At 35.9% G+C, this 25,438-nt stretch overlaps 1 protein-coding gene across 8 annotated transcripts in view; it reads left to right on the top strand.

Moving 5' to 3' along the window:
* LOC148947248 (zinc-regulated GTPase metalloprotein activator 1-like) overlaps positions 1–25,438 on the top strand; it is a 261,597-nt gene that overhangs the window by 90,330 nt on the left and 145,829 nt on the right. For all 8 annotated transcript variants that reach the window (XM_089097348.1, XM_089097347.1, XM_089097351.1 and 5 more), the window contains exons 7-8: positions 15,384–15,428; positions 24,683–24,736. In XM_089097348.1, coding sequence (XP_088953474.1) covers positions 15,384–15,428; positions 24,683–24,736 — 99 coding nt within the window. The remainder of the gene's footprint in view (positions 1–15,383; positions 15,429–24,682; positions 24,737–25,438) is intronic.

Consider the following 25,438-nt stretch of genomic DNA (forward strand, 5'->3'; position numbering starts at 1 on the left):
CTATTGAGCCGGGTCGCTCCTTACTTAGCCTACAGTTCGTTACCACGAACTGTTTGATTAATCTATGTTTGTTTTCATTGCCAAAAACTTATTATTGATTAATATAATGAGTATTTCTCCGGTTTTTGATGTTTTTGACTTAAGAATTAAAATTTCTAAGTAAAATTTAAAATTTCAAGTTGCACAAGGTGAGCTGAGCATTGGCTTTGATTGTATAGCCTACAATGTAGGTTGTTGAACAAATCTACGAGTATAGTCTGCTTTCATTAGTGTATTTGAATTTAGTAATTTTGTTTACATTTTCATTTTGCTACCTGTTTTATTGTTATGCGCACACATCAAGGAGGCACACTTGTGCCTCTTTAAAGAGGCGACCCACCACAATGTTAAGCGATTTCCGGTCCTAGCGGTCGCAGAGAGACGGCGGTGATCGCATTTTGTAGCCTAAGCTCAAACTAAGAAACATGCAAAAAATCACCCCCCTCCGACTTTATCTTCATGGGGGAAAGTGGGCCGGAAGTTTCGACCCTCCCACCACTGCCCCCTTTAACGGGCCTAGGAGCTTATCCTCAAAATTTCAGCTCAATCTGATCACTCCTTCCCTGTTTTCCAAAAACCAAATATACCCACTTAATGTTTATCAAATTATTTTTTTTGTTAGCCACGCCTACAGGCAACAGTTGGCAATGGATCCGGGTGAATGAGGACTCATTCGAAGCGGAATTCGACCTGTTAGGGCCTTTTGATATTTTCAGACTGAAAAGATTATCCCCCGAATTTACATTTACAAAAAACCTCGTTTTCCTATAAGAGCCCATGTTAATTTTTGAAATTTCTGAAACTATAGCATTTCATTATTAAATTAGATCAAAATGGTCCTCTTAACCTGACAAGACCGACTGCAAGCTTCCAAAAATTCCAGCTCTTTCCCAGAAGTTTTTTTTGTCGAAAAACGAAAATCTTACTTTCTATTTGCTTGCGTCGAAAATAGATAGCACAGACTAAAAATAAATTATCAACAGTCTCTGATGGTACAGTGGTCACTATTGTTGCCTGTCATGCGGAAGACCCGGGTTCGATTCCCCGTAGGAGTGAATTTTTGATATATAGAATTTAAAGTAGTATCTCTTAAATTTAAAGTTTAAAAAAGAAACTCAGTTTCTTTTTTAAATTCAATTTATTAAATCCTTCGGCTCAACAGGCGTCTCCAGAAGAATATCACAGTCGGCCTTCAGCCTACAGGTAAGTCTCCACTGCTTTGATAAAATGCCGTATGCCCGCATGCTCGAAGAAAAGTTGAAAAAAGAAAATCTTACTGTGCATTTGATTTGAGTATTCAGGAATTAAAAGCCTTAACAAAAGAATCTTCAAAAGTGGGGGGTTTGGGGGGCCGCAGCCCTCCTACTTTAACTCATGACACGATCAGCTAACAGTTAGTCAAGTAATAATAAGTAATAAACTGTACAAAAACGTGCAGAAATTTTTTGAAAAAAACTACGTTTTCTAAAGAGTTAAAGAGGCTGAGTCACAAGTTCGAACCTAAAACCGTAAAGGGATTAGGAGGTACAATTGGGGGGGGGGCCCACTCCCGACCCCCCGCTTTTGCAGCCACTTTTTTTAAGATTTTTTAAGTCCTGTAGCCTGCAATCAGTTGGTCGTACCAAGTTCATCACGTTATAGCTTGTTATCGGTTAGGGAAAAATCTCCTGTAAAAAATCCAGCAAACAGGCTCAGTACTGTTTCTAATCAAAGAGATGCCATAGGATGTTCTTACGGTAACAAATTCCAGCAGACTTCGTTCGTGTTGCAAAGCATTTCTTTGCAAGGGAAAAAGCGGGGGTTGAGGGGGGCGGAAGACCCCCAAATAAAAACCTTAACAAAAGAGGCTGCAAAAGTGGGGGGTTTGGGCGGCGGAAGCTCCCCAACTGTACCTCCTAATCCCTGTACGTTTTAAGGTTCGAACATGTGACTCAGCTTCTTTAACTCTTTAGAAAATGTAGTTTCTCTCAAATAATTTTTTTTATATGGCTTACAAGGCAAAATATATATGTAAACAAACATCGCTAAATTTGAACTTATTATAGAAGTCGATTAATAATCCAGATGTCCAGAAATAGCAAAAGAATGAATGCTACCTTTTGATTAAAAGTTGCAGTTTGTTTAAGAATACCCTCTTTGGAATTTTTTTGAAAAACCAAAATAAATTCTTCACAGAGAAGCTTTGAAATACAATACTATCAATGGCGTATCCAGGGGGCAAGTTAGGGGTTTGACATCCCCCCCTAAATGTTTGTGCGACTCGTAAAACATAACAAAAATGAATATAGAATTTTTTTTTATGCGTTTTTAAGATTTTTTTGTACCCCCCCCCCCCAAAAAAAGGAAAAAATCCCGGATAGGTTATTACGTAATTTTGTTGTTGCTCCTGTAGCGAAAGAGTGTGTCCTTTTTTACGAATGATTAAAACAGTGGAATTAAGTGGCTTTCGTGCTACATACGTAATTTACTATGTTAAGTGGTCAAGTTAGGTTATATCAAGCCTGACCTTTCACGTTTAGACAAGTCTTTTCACACTAGGCTAAGATAAAAATCCATAAAACCATCATATCATCGTCGAAAGTCATCATCATCATCATACACAAAACTGTTTAAAAATCAAAGAGGCGGAATGGAGATGAAGATTTAGGCTTTGATCAAGCGTGAAAGGCTTTTCTAGGGAAAGTTTACTAATTTATTTTCAGAATTCATTAATTGCTCATCAAGAAATTCTCTTTTGTTGCTGCTATGTTAACTTTTCCATAACGTAACATGAACTTACTGAACTTAAAATTCTATAAAGAGTTAGAGCCTATTTGGCACTGCCTAGTGTATGGGAAAGATTTGCTCCGTAAAAAGTGCAGAACGTAACGCTAGTCCGAAAGGTTTACAGCGTATTGTGAAAGAACCATTATTCCTGTTTCTGTTGCAAGGAAGTAATTTCTTGTCTTAAATCTGGAAAAAGACAATTTTAAAAATTCAGCAAAAGACTAGCAGAAAAATGTGTGTTTCGGGGAGGAACTCTGTAAATTTTTCCCTTAGGTTTTACTTTTTTTTTAATGTTCGACAAAAAGAAAATGAAAAATAATTAAGAAATTAAAAAAGGTTGATTCTCAGCCAATGGAAAATCCAGTGTTTTCGGCCTTTTTTTTCACCGGCATAATTTCACCCTGTTTTTTTTTTTTTTTTTTTTTTTTTTTTTTTTTTTTTTTTTTTTTTTTTTAGTCATTTTCATAATTTTTTTTTGCATATTCCCTATTTTCTTTTTTTCTTCTTTTTTTGTCAAATGTCATTGTATAGCTAGTAGGCAGTATAGCTAAGAACACATTTACTTTTTAATTTTATTCTATTTTATTAATTTGTAAAGTAATTTTAATTTATTTTAACTTATTAATTTAGAGGAGAATTGACGAATTCAGCCCTCTTGGTGTGGGTCTATATAGACTTGTAAGTCTGGGACTTGTAAGATTTTTCTTTGATCTCATTTTATACAATTTGGTTTCTTTTCTTAGTGAAATTCAAAATAACTGCTCATTTTTTCATTGCTATACTTCTAGATTTCTAAGTTTTCTAGACTTCTTGAGTTTCTAGACTTCTAGACTTCTTGATTTTCTAGACTTCTGATTTAAGTCTTGCTAGACTTCTAGATTTCGAGATTTCTAATAACTGCTAGATTTCATTGCTTAAAAAATCCTGTAACTACAATCGTGTCTTTTTCTTTTCCATTCTTGACTTGGTTGATCCTAATCTGTATAGTAAATGAAATCATCTCCAGTCAACAGTAAAAACCTTCTTCTTGGATTTCTAATGCTATTTCCCATAATACGCCTACGGAGACAATATTCTTTTGTAGTGGCAAATTTGTGATTCAATTGGGCGTGCGGCTTCTACTATTCAACCGATACATGACTGACTGGCGAAACAAGTAAAGGTTGCCTTTGTCTTCCCTAAACGATATTAGGAAAAAAACAACGCTCAAGCAAAAGAAACGAGAGATTAGTATCCTATACACATGTGTTTAAAAGCGGGCTATAGTTCGATTGGCATATTTTTATGACTTATTTTCGTATTACCCAATCAGATTATTGTATGTCAGAAAGGGAAGCCGAATAAGTGTTTCTTTTATAAACGCTGTGGTATTTACCTATGAGCCGATAAAACGATGCAAAACCAGATTGTTTTGTGTTTGTTTTTTTTTTAGAAAGAGAAATTATTGTCCTATATAACTGTGTTTAAAAGTGGGCTTTAGTTGTGTGTTAGAAAAGGGAAGCCGAATAAGTATTAATTTTTTAAACATTGTTGTATTTACCTCTGAGCCTATAAGAACGATGTAAAACCAGATTGTTTTGTGTTTGTTTTTTTTTAGAAAGAGAAATTATTGTACTAAATAACTATGTTTAAAAGTGGGCTTTAGTTGTGTGTTAGAAGAGGGAAGCCAAATAAGTATTCATTTTTTAAACATTGTTGTATTTACCTCTGAGCCTATAAAAACGTTGCAAAACCAGATTGTTTTGTGTTTTGTTTTTTTTTTATAAATAGAAATTATTTTCCTAAATAACTGTTTTTAAAAGTGGGCTTTAGTTGTGTGTTAGAAAAGGGAAGCCAAATAATTATTCATTTTTTAAACATTGTTGTATTTACCTCTGAGCCTATAAAAACGATGCAAAACCAGATTGTTTTGTGTTTTTTTTTTTTTTTATAAAGAGAAATTATTTTCCTAAATAAATGTGTTTAAAAGTGGGGTTTAGTTGTGTGTTAGAAAAGGGAAGCCGAATAAGTATTAATTTTTTAAACATTGTTGTATTTACCTCTGATCCTATAAAAACGATGCAAAACCAGATTTTTTTTTTTTTTTTTTTTTTTTTAGAAAGAGAAATTATTGTCCTATATAACTGTGTTTAAAAGTGGGGTTTAGATGTGTGTTAGAAAAGGGAAGCCGAATAAGTATGCATTTTTTAAACATTGTTGTATTTACCACTGAGCCTATAAAAACGATGCAAACACAGTTTTTTTTGTGTTTTTTTTTTTTTTTATAAAGAGAAATTATTTTCCTAAATAACTGTTTTTAAAAGTGGGGTTTAGTTGTGTGTTAGAAAAGGGAAGCCGAATAAGTATTAATTTTTTAAACATTGTTGTATTTACCTCTGAGCCTATAAGAACGATGTAAAACCAGATTGTTTTGTGTTTTTTTTTTTTTAGAAAGAGAAATTATTGTCCTAAATAACTATGTTTAAAAGTGGGCTTTAGTTGTGTGTTAGAAAAGGGAAGCCAAATAAGTATGCATTTTTTAAACATTGTTGTATTTACCACTGAGCCTATAAAAACGATGCAAAACCAGATTGTTTTGTGTTTTTTTTTTTTTAGAAATAGAAATTATTTTCCTAAAAAACTGTGTTTAAAATTGGGGTTTTGTTGTATGTTATAAGAGGGAAGCCGAAGAAGTATTCATTTTTTAAACATTGTTGTATTTACCTCTGAGCCTATAAAAACGATGCAAAACCAGATTGTTTTGTGTTGTTTTTTTTTTAGAAAGAGAAATTACTGTCCTAAATAACTGTGTTTAAAAGTGGGCGTTAGATGTATGTTAGAAGAGGGAAGCCAAATAAGTATTCATTTTTTAAACATTGTTGTATTTACCTCTGAGCCTATAAAAACGATGCAAAACCAGATTTTTTTTTATCTGTAGATTAATCAAAAAAACTTTTTGCACAAAATAAGTTTTTCAAAAAAAGTAAAGAACTCCATTAAACCAAAAATGAACAAAAATAGAATCAAATAATCGACCAAGCATATAACTACCACAAATCAGTATTAATAAATTAATGAAACCCAAAACAAACAGAAATTAGAATAGCTCAAACTCAAAACGAGCAGAAATTAATCTGAGTAGGGTTCTAAACCCTATGCTTTCTAAAGGCCAGAATATAATTTGTACTTTACTGAAAAAAATTCTTTTAAATGTTTTCACTTTTATAACTTTAAGAAATCAAAACTAATTACTATTTTAAGAAATAAATATGAGCATATATGTATTAAACTGACAATGCACATTGTTTTCAGTAAATGTATTTGAATTTTTTTCAGTAAAGTACAAATTATATCCTGGCTTTTAGAAAGTATAGGGTTTAGGACCCTATTCAGATTAATTTCTGCTCCTTTTGATTTTGAGCTATTCTAATTTCTGTTTGTTTTGGGTTCCATTTATTTATTAATACTGATTTGTGGTAGCTATATGCTTGGTCGATTATCTGATTCTATTTCTGTTCATTTTTGGTTTAAAGGAGTTCTTTACTTTTTTTTGAAAAAATTATTTTGTTCAAAATGTTTTTTTGATTAAATTCTGTTCGTTTTATATTGACAAAGTCTTATTCAGGGAGAAAGACTGAGCCTCTTTCGAAGTTAAACAACCATCCTTTCCATAAAAACCTTTAATACTTCCTAGAAATAACTTACAACCCGTGCCCCTAGATACTGGGGTTTGTTTCAACCCCAAAAGCCTTGTTGCGTGATACATTGACTATTTTGATCAGACTAACGGTCCTTATGCATCTTATTTATGTACTGTGGGACACCGCAACTTCTATGTAGGGGGGAAAGGGCAGATGCCTTCTGATCACTTCGACTTTTAAAAAGAGCACTAGAGCGTCTGATCACAGGTCCAATGAGCCCCCTTTGAAGTTTATATGACCAAACTTTCTATAAAAACCCTTTATGTCCCCCTGGCACAACTTTCAACCCTTGCCCTGAGGGCTGGGGGGATTTGTTATCCTCAAAGACACAATTTCCAGACCTTTCTGATAGGCTTAACAAAATGGCTATATCGAAATTTTGATTGGAAGTGTGTGGAGGGAGACATTTGCCCTCTGATCACTTTTGACTAATAAAAAAAGCATTAGTCCTCTCAATTTCCAATCGAATGAGCCCTTTTTGAAGCTTCTACGACAAAACTTTCTATAAAAATCTTGTATGCCCCAAGGGCATAACTTACGACCCTTGTCCTGAGGGCTATGGGAGGAGGGTTGTCATCCACAAAGACCTTTCAACTACGTTAAACAAAATGGCCATATCAAAATGTTGATTGGAAATGTTTGGGGAAATGATGGGCGTTGGGGGGGGGGGGGATTCTCCCTCTGATTACTTTCGACTATTAAAAAGGGTAATAGTCCTCTCAATTTCCAATCAAAAGAATCCTTTTTGAAGTTTTTACAACAACACTTTCTATGTGACAATATATGCCCCCCGGGTATAACTTACAACCTTAGCCCTGAGGGCTGTTGGGGGTTATCATACTCAAAAACATAATTTTCGGACCCTTCAACTATGTTCAACAAAATTGCTATATCAAAATGTTGATCGGAAGTGTTACAACCCTTGCGCTGAGGGCTGTGGGTGGAGTGTCATTCTAAAAGACACAATTTCCGGACTTTTCAACTACTGTGAACAAAATGGCTATCTCAAAATTTTTTTGATTTTTTTGGAGAATTGGTGGGCCTGGGAAGGGTGTTAGGTTTCTTCCAATCACTTTTGACTATTAAAAAGAGTACTAGCCCTTCGAAGTTTCTATTACAACGCTCTATAAAAACCTTGTATGCCCCCATGGCATAACTTAGAACCCTTGCCCTGGGGGGTGTTTGTGTGTGTGTGTGTGAGGGGGGGGGGTTGATCATCCTCAAAGACATAATATCCAGAACATTCAACTACATTGAAAACAAATGGCTATCTCAAACTTTTGATTGGATGTGTTTGGGGAAATGGTGGGCATGAGAGGGAGGCTAGTTGCCCTCCAATCAGTTTCGACTAGCTTATTAAAATGCGACCTAACCCTTTCAATTTACAATTAAATGGGCCTTATTTGAAGTTTTTACGACAACATTTTCTATAAAAAAAAACCTTATATGCCCCCAGGTTATAGGTTACAACCTCAGCCCTGAGGGTTCTGGGGGGGGGGGGGTCATTTCCAGAACTTTCATCTACGTTGAACAAAATGGCTATCTCAAAATTTTGATTGGATGTGTCTGGGGAAATGGTAAGCTTGAAAGGGGGGCTAGTTGCCTTCCAATCACTTTCGATTATTAAAAAGGGCACTAGCCCTTTCAGTTTCCAGTCGAATGAGCCCCTTTGAAGTCTTTACGAAAATTCTTTCTATAGAAACCTTGTATGCCCCCAGGGCATAACTTACAACCCTTGCCCTGAGGGGTTTTTTGGGGGGGGGGAGGTTCATTCTCAAAATCAAAATTTCCAGAACTTACAACTACGTTGAACAAAACGGCTATCTTAAAATTTAAATTGAATACGTTTGGGGAAAGGGTGCGCGTGAGAGGGGGGTTAGTTGCTCTCCTTTCACTTTCGATCATTAAAAAGCCCACTAGCCCTTTCAATTTCCAATCAAATGAGCCCTTTTTGAAGTTTCTACGACAACACTTTCTATAAAAACCTTATATTCTCCCAGTATATAACTTACAAACCTTGCCCTGAGGGCTCTGATGGGTTTGTAATCCTAAAAGACCTAATTTCCAGAAGTTTTAACTACGTTGAAAAAATTAATATCTCATTATCTTATTTGGATGTGTCCGGGGAAATAGTGGGCATCAGAGAGGGGTTAATTACCCTCCAATCACTTTCGACTATTAAATGGAGTACTATTCTTTTCAATTTCCAATCGAATGAGCCCTATCTGAAGTTTTACGACAACGCTTTCTATAAAAATCTCATATGTCCCCAGGGCATAACTTACAACCCGTGCCCTAAGGGCTATGGGGGCGGGGGGTTGTCATCCTCAAAGAGACATAATTTTCAGAACTTTCCACTACATTGAACAAAATGGCTATCTAAAAATTTTGACTGGATGTGTTTGGGGAAAGGCGTGAGAGAGGGGTTAGTTGCCCTCCAATCACTTTCAACTATTAAAAAAGGCACTAGCCCTTTGAATTTCCAATCAAATGCGCCCTTTTTCAAGTTTCTACGACAAAGTTTTCAATAAAATCCTTATATACCCCAGGGTATATCATATAACCCTTGTCCTGAGGGCTCTCAGGGGGTTATTATCCTCAAAGACCTAATTTCCAGAACTTTCAACTACATTGAACAAAATGTCCATCTCAATATTTTGATTGGTTGTGTTTGACTAAATGATGCGCTTAAAAGGGGTGTTAGTTGCCTTCCAATCACTTTCGACTATTAAAAAGGGCACTAGCCATTTCAGTTTCCAATCGAATGAGCCCCTTTTGAAGTTTCTATGACAACGTTTTCTATGGAAACCTTATATGCCCCCAGGGCATAACTTATAACCTTCGCCCTGAGCGCTGTGGGGGGGGGTCTCATCCTCAAAGGCTTAATTTCAGAACTTTCAACTACGTTGAACAAAATGGCTATCACAAAATTTGGATTGGATGTATTTATGTAAATGGTGGTCGTGAGAGGGGGGTTAGTTGCCCTTCAATCACTTTCGACTATTAAAAAGGGCACTAGCCCTTTGAATTTCCTATCGAATGAGCCTTTTTTGAAGTTTCTACGACAACGTTTTCTGTAAAAATCTTCTATGCCCCCAAGGCATAACTTACAACCCTTGCCCCGAGGCTGTGTCCTCCTCTAAAACATAGTTTGTATCAGAAAATCAACTACGCTGAACAAAATGGCTACCTCAAAATTTTGATTTGATGTTTTTGGGGAAATTGTTGGCGTGGAAGGAGTGTTAGTTGCCTTCCAATCACTTTCGACAGTTAAAAAGGGCACTAGCCACTCCAATTTCCAATCGAATGAGCCCTATTTGAAGTTTCTACGACAACTCCTTCGATAGGAGTGCCCTGGTCTACCCCCCCCCCCCAAAAAAAATACATTTTGCCAACATAGTTCTTTACTTAGGCAGCGCGATTGCGCTGCCTATGAAGAGAGAGAGATTATTGTCCTATATAGCTGTGTTTAAAAGTGGGCTTTAATTTAATTGGTTTATTTTTGTGACGTATTTTCGTAATAGCCAATCAGATTATTGTATGCCAGAAAGGGAAGCCAAATAAGCTTTTATTTTTTAAACGTTGTTGTATTTACCTGTAGTAACTGTCGATATTTTGAGCCGTTTAAAGTAATTCACAACCGGATTGTTTGTTTTTGTAGGAAATTAAATAAAAAAAACAAGTTTTTTTTAACTGAAAGTAAGGAACGACGTTAAAACTTAAAACGAACAGAAATTATTCCGCATATGAAAGGGGCTGTCCCCTCCTCAACAACTCGCTCTTTATGCTAAAGTTTTTAATTGTTTAAAAAAAATAGAGTTGTGAGAAAGTCAAACTTTAGCGTAAAGGGCGAGGTGTTGAGGAGGGGACTCCCCCTTTCATATGTGGAATAATTTCTGTTCGTTTTAAGTTTTAACGTCGTTCCTTACTTTCAGTTAAAAAACTTGTTTTTTTATTTAATTTTGAACGTTTTTTAATTAATGCAGGTTTTGATTTTGGGTCACCGTACGTGAATAATTAAAAAAAAATTGAATATTAATTTTACTTTTATTTGTTTAAATGGCTTTCTCGAAACCTGTTTAATTTTATTTACGAACGTTTTTATTAGTAATAAATATACGTAACTTACGAAATAACTTACGTAACGAACCTCTATATTCTTATATTTTTAATACTTATATTAGAGGGTTCACCCCCTAGTCAATACCTTGCTCTTTAAGCTAAAGTTCGAATTTTGTTCCAATTCTTTAAAAATGACCCCTTAATCATAAATGCTGTTAATTAGAATAAATAGCTCTTATGAAAGTACTAAATAATCTTTGGCTTAAAAAGTGAGATATTGACTAGGGGATAAACCCAATCATATACGCAATGTTTTCTATCGTTTTAAGTTTTGATGTTGCTCCTTATTTTCAGTTAAAAAACTTGTTTTTTTTATATATAATTGATCTTTATTTAAATAATGCTGGGAAATCCGGCGCCCCCTTCATAGCAATGTCCCTTCTCCCATGAAAACTTCCTTCATTCTAAGATCCTCCCACATAGCCCCCGACCCACTCCCCCCGCCACTACCAGAAAAAATCCCCTCTGAAAACGTCTGTATACTTCCCAATAACCAATACTATATTTTAACATTTGGTACAGTTCATAACTTTCAGCCCTCCCGCCGGGAACTTCGGGGGATAAAATCATCCTAAAAGACATAGTAATCAAATTTTCGACCATGCTGAACAAAATGGCTATCTCAAAATTTGATCAGGTGACTTTGGGAAAATAGTGAGCGTGGGAGGGGGCCTAGTTGCCCTCCATGTTTTTTGGTCACTTAAAAAGGGCACTAGAACCTTTAATTTCCATTTCAATGAGCCCTTTCACGATATTCTAGGATCACTGGGTCGATACGATCACCCCTGGGAATAAAAAACAAAAAAAAACAAACAAACAAACAAATAAACACGCATCCGTGATCTTTCTTCTGGCAAAAAAAGGCAAGATTCCACATTTTTGTAGATAGGAGCTTGAAACCTCCGCAGTAGGGTTCTCTGATACGCTGAATATGATGGTGTGATTTTCATTAAGGTTTTATAACTTTTAGGGGGTCTTTCCCCCTTTTTCAAAAATCAGCCAACTTTTCTCAGGCGCGTAACTTTTGATAGGTAGGACTAAACTTGATGAAACTTATATATTTGAAATCAGCATTAAAATTTGATTCTTTTGATGTATCTATTGGTATCAAAATTCCGTTTTCTACAGTTTCGGTTACCATTGAGCCGGGTCGCTCCTTACTTACAGTTACCACGAACTGTTTGATTTTAGGCTAGGAAAAAGAACGAATGATTCTTACAACATTTTTTACACGTAAGTTCTCCATTTAAACATCTTATTACGATTAAAACTGTTAATAGAAATGTGACCCTGGTGAATTTATTTCAAATTAGGGGGGGGGGGTGCTTGAGACACAAAAATACAACGATCGTTTTCTTTTTTTCAGGGGATGAGGTCCTTTCGACAAATCTTAGGGGGCTTTCCCTTCCTTCTCAGGAATTATTTAAGTAAATTTCTCAACTATCACAGAAAAAACGGAACTACTGCTCTGGCGAAGCCAAAGATAATTGAGGGGAAGGGGGAAAAACATAAATTTATATTCAATTTTACCATGGAAAGGGGTTTTTCCATAAAAAAATCAAATGCTAGTGGGCTGGGAGGTAGATTATACAAGAGGGAAGAGTTCTAAACCTCCAGTTATGGGTTTTCGACCTTTGAGATTATAATGGTACACTTTTTATGCTTCCCAGCGTTTCAACAAAGTACCATTTTTGGCAAACAAAGTACCATTTTTGGTGAAACATGACACTTTACGATGGCGTTATCAAGGCAAATTCCCAAAAGGCACGTAGAAATGATAAAGAGCTTCGAAATGAGCCATTAAGTATTCTCAGTTATGTTACAGTAGCCTGCTAATTCCGCTTTCTGCTAATCAGCAGACAATTTGAAGCCTACTAAGTGCACTGGGGAAGGGTACATGAAAGTGATTGTAAACCTCCATTCAAGGGTTTTCAACCATGCAGAATACAATTTGAATTTTTGCCTGCCAGCCTTTCCACGCAGGAACTCGAACTAAAAAGTGCTACTTTTGGTGCCATATGGGTCTAACAGACGGACTTGTCGAGACAAATTTATAAAAAAGCACGTATATTTGCTTAATAGATTTTTAAATGAGTCATTAAACATCTCTATATGACGTCGTGGCAGCCTACTTGCCTCGGTTGAGAAAAAAAGAGACATTTCAGTGCTCCCCATGCAAAAAAGTTCCCCAGTTGTTCATTTTGGGGGACTGTATTTCTCCTGTCTATGGTTTTCGACCATGGTGATTCTGTTCATGCACTATTCGTTTCTATTTGCCGCCATTTTCAAGGAGTTTGTATTTCTCTTGTCTATCTTTTTCGACCATGGTGATTCTATTCATGCACTATTCGTTTCTATTTGCCGCCATTTTCAAGGAGTTTGTAATTCTCTTGTCCATGGTTTTTGACCATGGTGATTCTATTCATGCACTATTCGTTTCTATTTGCCGCCATTTTCAAGGAGTTTATATTTCTCTTGTCTTTGTTTTTCGACCCTGGTGATTCTATTCATGCACTATTCACTTCTATTTGCCGCCATTTTCAAGGATTTTGTATTTCTCTTGTCTATGGTTTTCGACCATGGTGATTCTATTCATGCACTATTCGTTTCATTTGCCGCCATTTTCAAGGAGTTTGTATTCCTCTTGTCTATGGTTTTCGACCATGGTGATTCTATTCATGCACTATTCGTTTCTATTTGCTGCCATTTTCAAGGAGTTTCGAACTCTTTTATGGAATTCTCATAAAATTGTTTCCACAATAAGCTTTTACTATTAAGGTCAACCGAAATAATAGTTATCATTCCTGAACGAACGACAGATGGTAGTTTTTTCTCACTAGATGGCAAAACGCGTTTTTAAACTTTTGGTTACTATGAGCCGTGGTTCACTCTGCTAAATTGCAGCTATTGCTGCAACCATGAAAAGAACGTGAAGAGCAAATCGAACTCCTGAAGACGGTTTTTGATAATTTCTTTATTACTTTAAAAGACTTTGTAGAGTTTGTAGAGTTACTTTGTAGAGTTGCGACAAAGAGGCAATCTTTAGCGTAATAAAGACAGCCCTTTTCATAAACGGAGTAATTTCTGTTCATTTTAATTTTTAACGTCGCTCCTTACATTCAGTTAAAAAAACTTGTTTTTTTACTTAATTGTGATAAAGAACGTTAAACTTATTATCTCGTTGCTATTCTGTTGAGCAATCATGAAACAACGTTACACTTAACTCCAAGTAATATATTTTAAATGCCCTATTAACTTGTATTTTATATGATGTTTCATTAGGTACTGAAAAGAAAAACAAGGAAAGCCATAGAAATGCCTCATATTTTGATAGTTTGATTAGAAAAAAAGTAAAGAAACCCTTTACGACATATATCTCTGGAATTCAAAGATATTTTTAAGACGTAAATGAAGCCTTATGTTTGCTTTAAAAATACGAGACCTTTAATAGAAAAATATTCATGTAAGCCTACAAGCAAAAAACCACTTAAGTTCAGTTTTAACTGGCTTCTTCATTTCTTGAAATTAAAGGACAGGGATAGATTATACATTTTGGCAAGGAATTTTACTAAATATGAAGCCATTTATTTCTTACTTCAAAGATGGACTTAAAGGACCTATCAAAGGGGATGAGTTACTTGTAAGAATGGAAACTAGCGGTATTGTTTAAAAAACAATGCCATCTAGCCTTTGGCGTTTCTTTTCATTTTTTTACTTAGTAATTGTGTTTTTGTTACAGAAACTGAGATCAGATGCATGTTTCTATACAAATTTTTACTCTTACGCTAGTTTTGTCTTATTATAACAGTAAAAAAAATACTAATATTCGGTAAACACAAGATGGCATTGGTGATTTTTTCGGCTCTCATAAACTTATTTTCACTCTTATAAATTATCCATACTTTTTGGGATCTATTATCGCTCGGCAGAGATGACCTTTCTCATGGGTGCCCGCAGGAAATTATTTATGTTAGGGGAAGGACAAAACCCCAGAAATGTACCGGTATGTTAAGGGTTTAAAAATTGCCCGAAAAGCATGATATTCTGAACAAATCTTCTTTGAGACTTTCCATGTTTTGTTGTTTTAAGAGACTGGATTTGGAGGGGGTAAATTGTGAAATTGAGGAGCTAAGATTTACCTTTCCAGAAAGGTCCCTGTAAAAAAAAACTCAACAGTTTCACAGAAGGTATTTTTCTCCTGGGACTTGGTGTTTAAGGTTACTTACCTTTCTACAATAAAATTTTAAGTGTAAAATTATTTTAATCGATTTATTCTAAGTAAGTCTATCTAAAATTCCTGCAGAAATGTGCCGTCATATTGGGGTTAAAAAGTTACTCGAAAAGCATGATATTTTCTACGGATGTTAAAATACTTGAGACTTCTCTACGGTTTGGTCTTCCAGGATACTGGAGTGGGTGGGGGGGGGGGGTTGGCAAACCCGTAGAGATGTGCCGTTATGTTAGGGGTTAAAAAATCCGCTGAAAAGCATAATTTTTTGTTTCTAGGCTTTTCTGTGTCTTTTGTCTTTCAGGTGACTTAAAGAGGATAAACTTAACCCCTTCTGTAAAATTAAGGAGCTAAGATTTACCTTTCCAGAAAGGTCACCTTAATACAAAAAAAGCTCAAAGGTTTCGCAAAAGCAATCTTTCTCCTGGGATTTAGTGTTCTTAGTTGACTTACTTTCTACAATAAAATTTGAAGTGTAAAATTAATTAGTAGATTCATTTTAATTAAGAATCTGTATCTTAGAGTCTTAGTAACTTTTACTTTTTCAGGTTAATCAATTGTCAAGCAGAAATTATCAAGACGGAAAGATCAAGGTGGGTGTATATTTTATTCTATCCTTGAACACACATTTTTTAGTTACCAAAAAGCCCTTCTGATGTATTACATACAAATAAATTTTCCACTCCAAAAGCCTTTTTCTCATATTTTTGAGGCTCGTGGGCTTAGGAAGTATTTTATTTTCAAGTAAAAAATAATCTTATAAAGTATTTTTTACATGTCTATGATATATTGGAAGAGGGCTATTTTTAACGGAAATTAAAGGTTGTAGCTCCCTTTATAAGTAACCAAAAATATTGGAAGGCAGCTAGCCCCTCGCCCTCCTGATCCCCCTCCTCCCAAAGTCGTCCGATCAAAATGTAGAGATAGCCATTTTGTTCAACATTGTTCAAAGGTCCAGTAACTATGCTTTTGGTGATGATATGACTCTCCTTAGTCCCTGGGGAAAGTGTTGTATGCAGTATGGGGTGAATCTGTGTCGAGCGTATCGGTAATTGGGCGTCTTGTTTTCCAATTATGGTTGTTTGCCTTCTAAATGAACCTGTCTTTGTTAAGGCTGATTATGGTAATTCTTAAGCAATGCTGTTTTTCCTACTATGCCAAGAAATCACGATTAACCGCCAAAATTTGAGCGATCTTGAGGTGGTATTTTTTTTTAACATTTTCAGGACGGGATTTTGCAGGGAGGGGATTTTCTACGGGAAGAGTTTTCCATAGGAAGGGAAGCTGCTGAGGGAACTTTTCAGGAGAAACTCCACACCAGTGGGAGGTGATTTACTGGCATTATTTGAAAAATCGTCACAAAAAATAAAAATATCAATCCAATCTTTCATCCCTTAATTCTATGACTGTCTACCTTATTTCTGTCCTAGAAATTGCGTATGGACGGATGATAGATAGACTTATCTATCAACAAATGAAATAACATCATTTTTATACAATCCTAAAAAGGGCTTATCCCAGATTTGCCTCTCACTCACTTGGACTATCTGTTTTTGGCTTTTTCTACAATTAGCCATGGCTTGATGCCTGCAACTACTTGATTTGTATCAAGAGCAACATTAGAACTGAAAACGAACATAAATTATTCCGTATGTGAAAGGGGCTGCCCCCTTCTTAACACCCCGCTCTTTACGCTAAAGTTTTTATTACTTCAAAAAGCTGACCAGTGACACAGAGTCAAACTCTACCGTAAAGAGTGAGGTCCTGTGGAGAGCACAGCCCCTCCTCACTAGATTTAGAAAAATACATTTCCCCCCCCCCCCGAAAAAAGACTGGTTTAACAGACTTCAAAGACTGGTTTCAGCACCCCTCTCAAAAAATGGTATGCATCTAAATTATTTGTGCTTTGGCCCCTCCCCATCTCCCCGAGGAAAAATCCTCTGTGCTTTCATAAGTGTTTAATTTTTGTGCACTATATTTTATTTATTATTCACTAAAATTTATAGCTACACTTTTGATGTTATATTCAGTTTTTTTTTCTCTGACCACAGCTTTCGAATTCCTGGCTCATGATATGTTCATTAAGAAATTCATTCTTATTAAGTTTTTCCATCGAGCTATGCCTGTTTTTTGTATTCTTAATAAGTTGTCTATTGATATAGTCGAGAGCAACCTCCCCCTCCTCTCCCAAAACATGATATGAATTTAAATTGTTTGTGCTTCGGCGTCTTCCCCATCTCCCCCAGGGAAAGTCTTCTGGACTCTAAGTGTTTAATTTTTCCGCACTCATAGATTTATTTATTATTCATTAAAAGTTATAGAAACACTTTCGATGTTATATTCAGTTGTATCCCTGGCTACAGCTTTTGAATTCCTACCTCATAATATGCTCATTAAGAAAGTCATTCTCTCTAAGTTTTCCGTCGAACTACGCCTGTGTTATGTATCCCTAATAAGTTGTTTATTGGTATATTCGAAAATGTTATTGCCTTGAAACTAAAGGCGACACCGGGCAAAGGCCATATCTTGATGAAAGTGTCAGTCCGGAATATTAAGTGTTTCTTAGGAAAAGTTAATATTAGAAAAAGAGATAGAAAAAACAGAAGGCTGGTTTGAAAAAACCTGGATCCCCCTCTTTTGGGATATAAGTAGGGAAACTTTTTTATAATTTAATTCTATTGAAATGATGGTAAAGTTATTAGGTTAAGAAATATGGGGAAAAGGTTAAGAAAAAGGATGTTGTACATAAGGTTTTAGTTGTCTGATTTAAGGTTTCTTTTTAATAAACTCGCCGAATGTTAGATTAACTTGCTACCCGTAAGACAGAAACGTATAAAGGGAGGTGGGGAGAGGCTCGGCACCAGCTCCTTTAACCCACGATAATTCTTTTCGTTTTTCTGAATCTCTGGGCGCTTATTATTTAAATTACAAAATATGTTTTGTTTCAAGAGTACTCCCCCTCAGAAAAAAAATTCTGAGGGGGAACGTACGTGCGTACGTTCGTGCGTCTTCTTACGTGCCTTTGTAAGAAAAAACATACCATTCAGATTGCCTTTCAACATTGTATTTCTTGCTTATTTGTCATTAATGGTTGGCTCAAAATGTCAAATGATGCCAATTTGAAGAAAGAAACAAGAAAACCAGCGAAAATTTGAATGTACATTGGGGCTATATCGAGGTATTAGGGAGGCTGAGGTGTTTTTAGGGGAGTGAAGAGGGAACAGTCGCCTTGGGCCCAGAAATCCTTGGGGCGCAAAATTTCAAATAAATAATCTAACGGTTATAATCATTTGGTAATTTTGAAATTTTATTTTTATTAAAGTAAGCAGAGGGCACAGTTGGCAGTTAGTATAAGCAAATTCAATCCGAAATTTTCATTTTTCTTATATCTTTATCACCGTTCCTTGAAAATAAAAGTCAGCAGACCGAATTTAATTAATTTTTATGTTTTTGTTGTGCTATTTTTTATTCAAATTTTCTTAATAAATGGAGATTTTGTTGAAATCTGGCCTGAAAATTTTTTTGTGAGGCGGGGGGGGCGGGAACTAATCAAGATTTTCTCCGGGCGCAAGAGAGGCCAGAACTGCCACTTTAGGGAGGAGGGCTGGAATGAAATTGCGATGGTTTATTACGGTAGTATGTTTTTCTCTCAGCTATCGAATCTATAGAACACTCGATAAGTCACCCTTTTTTTACAAACAGCGAAATAATTTAAAATTTGGGCTGTATTGGTTGTTTTGGAAAACAACCAAGATTTAGGTCTCTGATGGTCAAGAGACTAATAACTGTCACTTTTTACAAATAAGGTCAGGTAATTTTCGTCCACGGATGGTTTGTACCAATCAACTTGTATGACTTTCTTTTGATGTGAATAAGTTCTAAGATGCCAAGAAATCCTGAGGAACAAGCTTTCAGATATCTTTCACTTTTAAATAAATGAAATTGACTTATTTCAGGACTGATCTTAGTTTGGTATTCTTATTCGTTTTAACATATTTACTACAAGTCTCCTAACTATTCTGATGCAAAAAGTTCCTGTTTGTCTATAACATCGTAGCTCCTCCTCTCCCCAAGTTATGCCAGTTTGGGCATAACCCAACCTATGCCAGTTTGGGCATAACCCAAGCTATGCTAGTTTGGGCGTAATTAATTTTTTCATATGAATGAATGAATGCATTTAATACCCCCTCAATGAAAAAACAGATGGAGCAAAAAAAAAAAAAAAGTACAGGACACTAATTCTTCTGACACAAACAAAAAAAAAATACACGAACCAGAAGCAAATGTCGACTATTGCTGTAACTTGACTGACGAATTACGACGATCAATTTGCGACAGAACTGCTTCTTCAGGGCTGGTTTCACCATACTGGCACGTAACATACCTATTGTTTGTCCATGGTGGTAAACGCAGCAGAAACTTTGCCCGCTTGTACACTGAACGTAATTTCAGTTTAGCTGTAGCCGTAAAAATACACCAAAATGGGCAAAAAGTATTTGTTTTTATGATTCCTCGCCCCCACCCCTCGCCCCCGCCATCTTTTTTTATTATTTGGCCCCCGAAAAAGCTTCTGGGTACCGGCCTGAACCAGGGATATTCTTTTACCCAGGGATACTTTGTCCTTATATGGGTGCAGTCACATACGGTTGGTTATTTGTAATTTATAATTTATTTATTTCAGTTCAGTTCTGTTCAATATGGGTTTTAATTCAAAAAAATATATATAAAAATACACTTAACTTAGTTCCTTGTGCATTGATGCACGTTTGGGCCCGTAATAATTGCACACTCTAAATACAGCGTGGCCTCCTGTCCTCTTCAATTTCCAACCAGAACCGCCATCAAATAACAATAAATTTAACACAACTTCTCCTCCACTCACACCCCTTGAAGTATTAAACTGAAATATGATAATTAATAATAATATCGAAAAATTCTAAACATAATAATAATAAAATAAATCTAGTAAAAAAAAATTTAATCTTTTAGATATTTTTTCACATTCTTTTTAAAGGAGCCGAGAGACTTATATGACCGCAGCTCTTGCGGAAGTGCATTCCACTCTCTAGCACACGCAATTCTAGGAGAAAATTCCGACCTAGCTCTCGGTGTCGGGGGTATGTAAATGTCTGATGAAGATCGTGTATTTAAACTATGGATTCGTGATGCTAGTTTGAATAAGCCTCTAAATGGTGATGGGAGTGTTCCTGAAAAATATTTAAAACAAAAAACGGTGCAAGATAGTCTATAAAGTGATGCCATTGATAGTCTGTTCCGTGCTGGGCCTAAAATTTGAAGTGCTTTATTGTGAACTGAGTTTAGTCTCTGTAAATGTGTCTTGAAATTAGATTGCCAAACCGTAGAACAATATTGACTGTGAGGCTTTATAACTGCATTGTAAATCAGGATCAGTATTTTCTTAGGGAAATGGTGACTAAGTTTTCTCAAGATTCCAAGGTTCCTTAAAAGCTTCGTCTCGACACTTGCTTTATGGTGTCTGAACGAGAGGTTTTCGTCGATTAGAAACCCTAGGTAACGAACATGTCCTTTTTCTGGTCTCTTGATAAGTCCACGAAATGTGTCAATGCCAATAACATGAGGAGCCAGCGAATCTATACGTGAAAAAAATAAAACACTCGATTTGTCAATGTTGATGACTTGACGATTTGCGTCCATCCATAGGTACGTTTCTTCAAGAATGTCTTGTAGCTTCGTTTTGAGAGACTTGATGTTCCATTCTGAGCTTGCCAAAAGTGAATCATCCGCAAATGCCGTTAGTTCGTCCTCGGTTTGTACTATAGACCCCGGCGTAGTTTGTGGGTAACATAGTTTGCAGCAATAAAGGCTACAACTTGCAGTAGCCAGTACATGCTGAAGATCATTTACGTGAACAAGAAACAATACCGGTCCCAATTTAGAGCCCTGTAGCACCCCGCAATTAACTACGACATCATTTGTATGGTCATTTCCTGTGTAAATTCGACGATTTTCCAGGTAAGACTTAAACCAATCTAGGACTTGGCCACGAACTCCAATATGATCCAGCTTTCCTAGTAATATTTCGTGGTGCATGCTATCAAACGCTTTCTTGATATATAGAAGCACAGCTGCAGGTAAAGGAACCGAATCTAGGATTCTGCTTACGAATAAACTTAGTGAAGTAAGGGCTTCTTCGGTTGAATGGCCAGCCCTAAACCCAAATTGGTGGCTGTTAAAAAAAGCCTTCGGCCTCTAAATATTGGTAACGCTGGTTTTTCATTGGCGTTTCAAAGACTTTCGAGAAAACTGATAAGATTCAGATTGGTCTATGATTTTCTATGTCTTTATGACTTCCACCTTTGTGAAGAGGTATTATCTTTGCCTTTTTTAACATTTCAGGAAAAACCCCTTTATCTAACGAAAGATTTACAAGGTAAGTTAGAGGCTCAGCAATGGTCGTCACTACTGCTTTCAGTGCCTTTGTGTGTACCAGGTCGAAACCTAAAGCAGAAGAGCCCTTTAAATTTTTTACGAGTAATTCGAGCTCACCTGGTGTTACAGGACTCACTGCCATTGATTTCATACACTTCGGGCCAAGGGATTCTTTGTATGACTTAGATGGTATCCCGACGGAATTTGCTGTGGTATAGCTAATATTTGCGAGAAATGTACTCAGCGATGCGGGAACCTGTGTAGGTTCTGTAATTTTTTCATTATTCACGACCAATTTCTCTGGTAATTTGGGAGACTTAGTGGTTGGCCGTAGAACCGAGTTGATAATTTGCCAAACTTTTCGACCATCCTTCCCGCTTTCCGTCAACTTTTGCTGCAGGTAGCCACGCTTTGCTCTTCGTAACACAGTCCGAAGGACTTTCCTGTATTGCTCATACTGCTCTAGCCGCGCTAAGCTCGGAAAGCGTCTATACTCTCCCCAAAGGTTTTTTCTTATTCACACAGGCCAGAAGACCATCCGTCATCCAGGGGCTAATTGGCTGGTCTTTTTTTCGTTTATTAGTTCTCGGGTTTCTCACGCAACATCTACTGTATATATCCATGAACGTCGAGTGAAATGACCCAAATGCTTCGTTTACATCTTGAATCTCCATTACATTATCCCAGTTTAATTGCTCTAGTTCCTGTTTTAAATTCTTCAAGTTTTCCTCTGTTAAACATATAATCGGTAACATAGGGATGATTCGGGACCTTATCTTAGCTGGTTCTGAAAGGCCGAGTGTTGCATGAATGTGGAAGTGGTCTGATGTGTCGCTGACGAAGAATGCCACCGACTCTGGGAGCAAGGTGCTGAATATTTTGTCGATAAGTGAATGAGTACTCTCAGTAACCCGTGTCGGAATCGTAACAGCAGGATATAGGCCTGAACCTGCCATATTATTTAGCAAATCTGCTGCTTCGACCGTTAGCGGAATACTGAGGTTAATGTTGAAATCTCCCATGAGAATAAGCTCATTTTTTTTACACTGGGCTAGCTCCATAACTTGAGCAATATGTACCATAAACTGAGACGTTGACCCTGACGTATAACTATAAATTTTATCCAAAATAAATTTTTTTTTTGGGTATAGCAATAATTCTAAGAACAACGACTCGAAAATTCCTTCAGTATTTGGTGTAAGGTCTTGCCTAATTTGAACCGTGAGTGTGTTGCGGATATAAATTGCTATACCACCCCTTTTCATCTCTTTTCTGTGGAGAAAATGGCTAGTGTAACCTGGAATATCCAAAAGGCTTTCGGTTTGTTGTGTAATAAATGTTTCACATAGACCTATACAATCTGGTCTAAGCTCCTGACATGTCGACTCTAGATCAGAAAATGAGGAATACAGTCCTTGGCAATTCAAATGAAATACAGAAAGTTGACAATCGGAAGACCTCCCAGTAATTAAATTAGAAATTACATATTTACTTTTAGGAAAATTTTTATCATCAATCAAATGGAAATCATTTTCTTGACCAATTTCTTGATCAAAAATAAGCTTCAGATTTAAATAAGACTCTTCTAAATTTTTTAATCTATCTATATCAAAATCTCTGATACCTCTCGGGGATGAAGCTGAAGAAAAAGTCATCACTTACCAACTGCAATCGGCGGTCCGTCGTGAAAATTTAGAAGAGCAAGGAGTAAAAAACAATGAACATACCCGATTGAACTTCTTTATGGAACACTGAAAGGAAACAAAAACAAACTAGATACCTTGAATTTTGGGAACATGATAAAAGAGAAAAGAAAATTGAACAAATATGAAACAAAAAAAGAAGAAAACAAAATTTTATCTTTAAATCATTCACTGCCATACAACTTAAAAAAGATTTACTGTGCGGCTTCAACAATAATTCAAAAAAATTATCACTATATAACGTAAATAAAAATTAAATATCGGAGAAAAAAAAAAAAAATGACAAAACTACTGGTCGGAAACAACCTCCTCTGGGTCATTTTTGGCAAACAGTTTTAGCGGATCGAAACAGTCATCATCGTATTTAACCCACTGCTGTGAGATTTTTGACTTTTTTGTCTCCAGCCAGAGTTTCACGTTACGCTGGACCACACGAGTCTCACTGACCTTCTCTGCTCCCTTTGCATTTTTTAACTTGTAACCAAGAGCCAATAATTCCTTTCTTCGCTTTCCTAATTCAGCAGGTAAGTCAGTTGACACGCTGTAGCCCGTTTTCTTTAGTTTACCACATTCTTTAAGAATCAATGAGCGATCATAATTCTTGAGCTGCACGGAAATAGGCTCAACTGTTTTTTTCCTACCGCTGCGCAGACTAGTACCAACACCATCACCAGACGCGGTGGATTTTTTGACCCTATACGCAACACTGATACCTATTTGATCAGGATCTGCAATCCCGAGTTTTTTTCCGAAGAAAGTTTTTACTGTATCACGAAGATTTTCAGATTCATTTGGCGTATCGATCCCGTGAAGCAGAATATTGTTTCTCCGTGTATGTAAATCCACTCGAAGTGTAGACGATTTCACTTTAATCAGTTCCAATTTTAACAGCTTATTTTTAGTCTTCAACACCTTATTTTCTTGTTGTAGCATCGAAATCGTAGCCGTTAACTCATCCATTCGCCGGTCAAAATGCTCTTTTGTTAGTGATGTAGCCATCTCTTATTTTTTCAACAATAATGCCGCACAATTTTAAAAATTCTTAAAAAGTCATGAAAGGAAACTTACTCACAAGGGCCCGTAATTTGTAATATCCAGATATTACTTAGGGCCCACTTTTAACAATCGTAATCAGTCAAAACTTATTATCCAAATTGTTTATCCAAGCAGCGTCCTTTGGGCAAGTGACGTAGCTAATCCAAATTCATTTCACACCCGGAGACCTTCACTGTCTGAATGCTAACAGGTAACAAATACAGTGAATCAGGCAGCGGAGTCACTCAAATATAGGGTCGTACCCCAGAGAAGCAACTTATCAAAAGATAGGTGTGTTTTATCATCTTCTGTGTGAAGACGCAGTTCTGTTTTTAATATTCTTAAATATTATGTAGCCAAAAAATGCATAGTGATTGTAATTTCTGAAAAGCAAGATTTAGATGGGGGCTTCAAATTAAATAGGGTGTTTCCCAAATTCCCCTGCAACTAGTTCATCATAGCTAGAAATATTGTTGAGAAGCTTTTGGAATAACATAGAAATTATAGAAATTATAATTTCCTTTATATAATAAAAGCGATTTCTTTTAATTCCTTTTATATAATATTTCATTTCTATAATTTCTTTTATATAATAATTATATTATAATATATGGAAATTATAGTTTCTCAAATGTGCGTGAATATATTACTGTAATATGAGCGTGGTTATATAATTGTTCACTCGTTTTTTTTTGCAGAGTTGACCTGGACCGAGTTCTTAGTCTGAACATGTATGAAGGAGGAAAAAAGGAGTAAGTATTGATTATTGATTGATTATAGGAGTAATATGAGTAATAGTAGTCATAGGAGTAATAGTAATAGGAGTAATAGTAATAGTAGTAGGAGTATATAGGAGTATAGGAGTAATATGAGTGATTATAGGAGTATAGGAGTAGTATAATTATAGGAGTAAGTATTGATTATTGATTGATTATAGGAGTAATATGAGTAATAGTAGTCATAGGAGTAATAGTAATAGGAGTAATAATAATAGTAATAGGAGTATATAGGAGTATAGGAGTAATATGAGTGATTATAGGAGTATAGGAGTAGTATGATTATAGGAGTAAGTATTGATTATTGATTGATTATAGGAGTAATATGAGTAATAGTAATAGTAATAGGAGTAATAGTAATAGTAATAGGAGTATATAGGAGTATAGGAGTAATATGAGTGGTTATAGGAGTATAGGAGTAGTATGATTATAGGAGTAAGTATTGATTATTGATTGATTATAGGAGTAATATGAGTAATAGGAGTCATAGGAGTCATAGGAGTAATAGGAGTAATAGTAATAGTACTAGGAGTATATAGGAGTATAGGAGTAATATGAGTGATGATAGGAGTATAGGAGTAGTATGATTATAGAAGTAAGTATTAATTATTGATTGATTATAGGAGTAATATGAGTAATAGGAGTAATAGGAGTAATAGTAATAGGAGTAATAGTAAT

The sequence above is a fragment of the Artemia sp. Qi Xiang Cuo genome, chromosome 11 (assembly GCF_049724085.1).
Source record: "Artemia sp. Qi Xiang Cuo chromosome 11, ASM4972408v1, whole genome shotgun sequence".
Lineage (NCBI taxonomy): Eukaryota > Metazoa > Arthropoda > Branchiopoda > Anostraca > Artemiidae > Artemia > Artemia sp. Qi Xiang Cuo.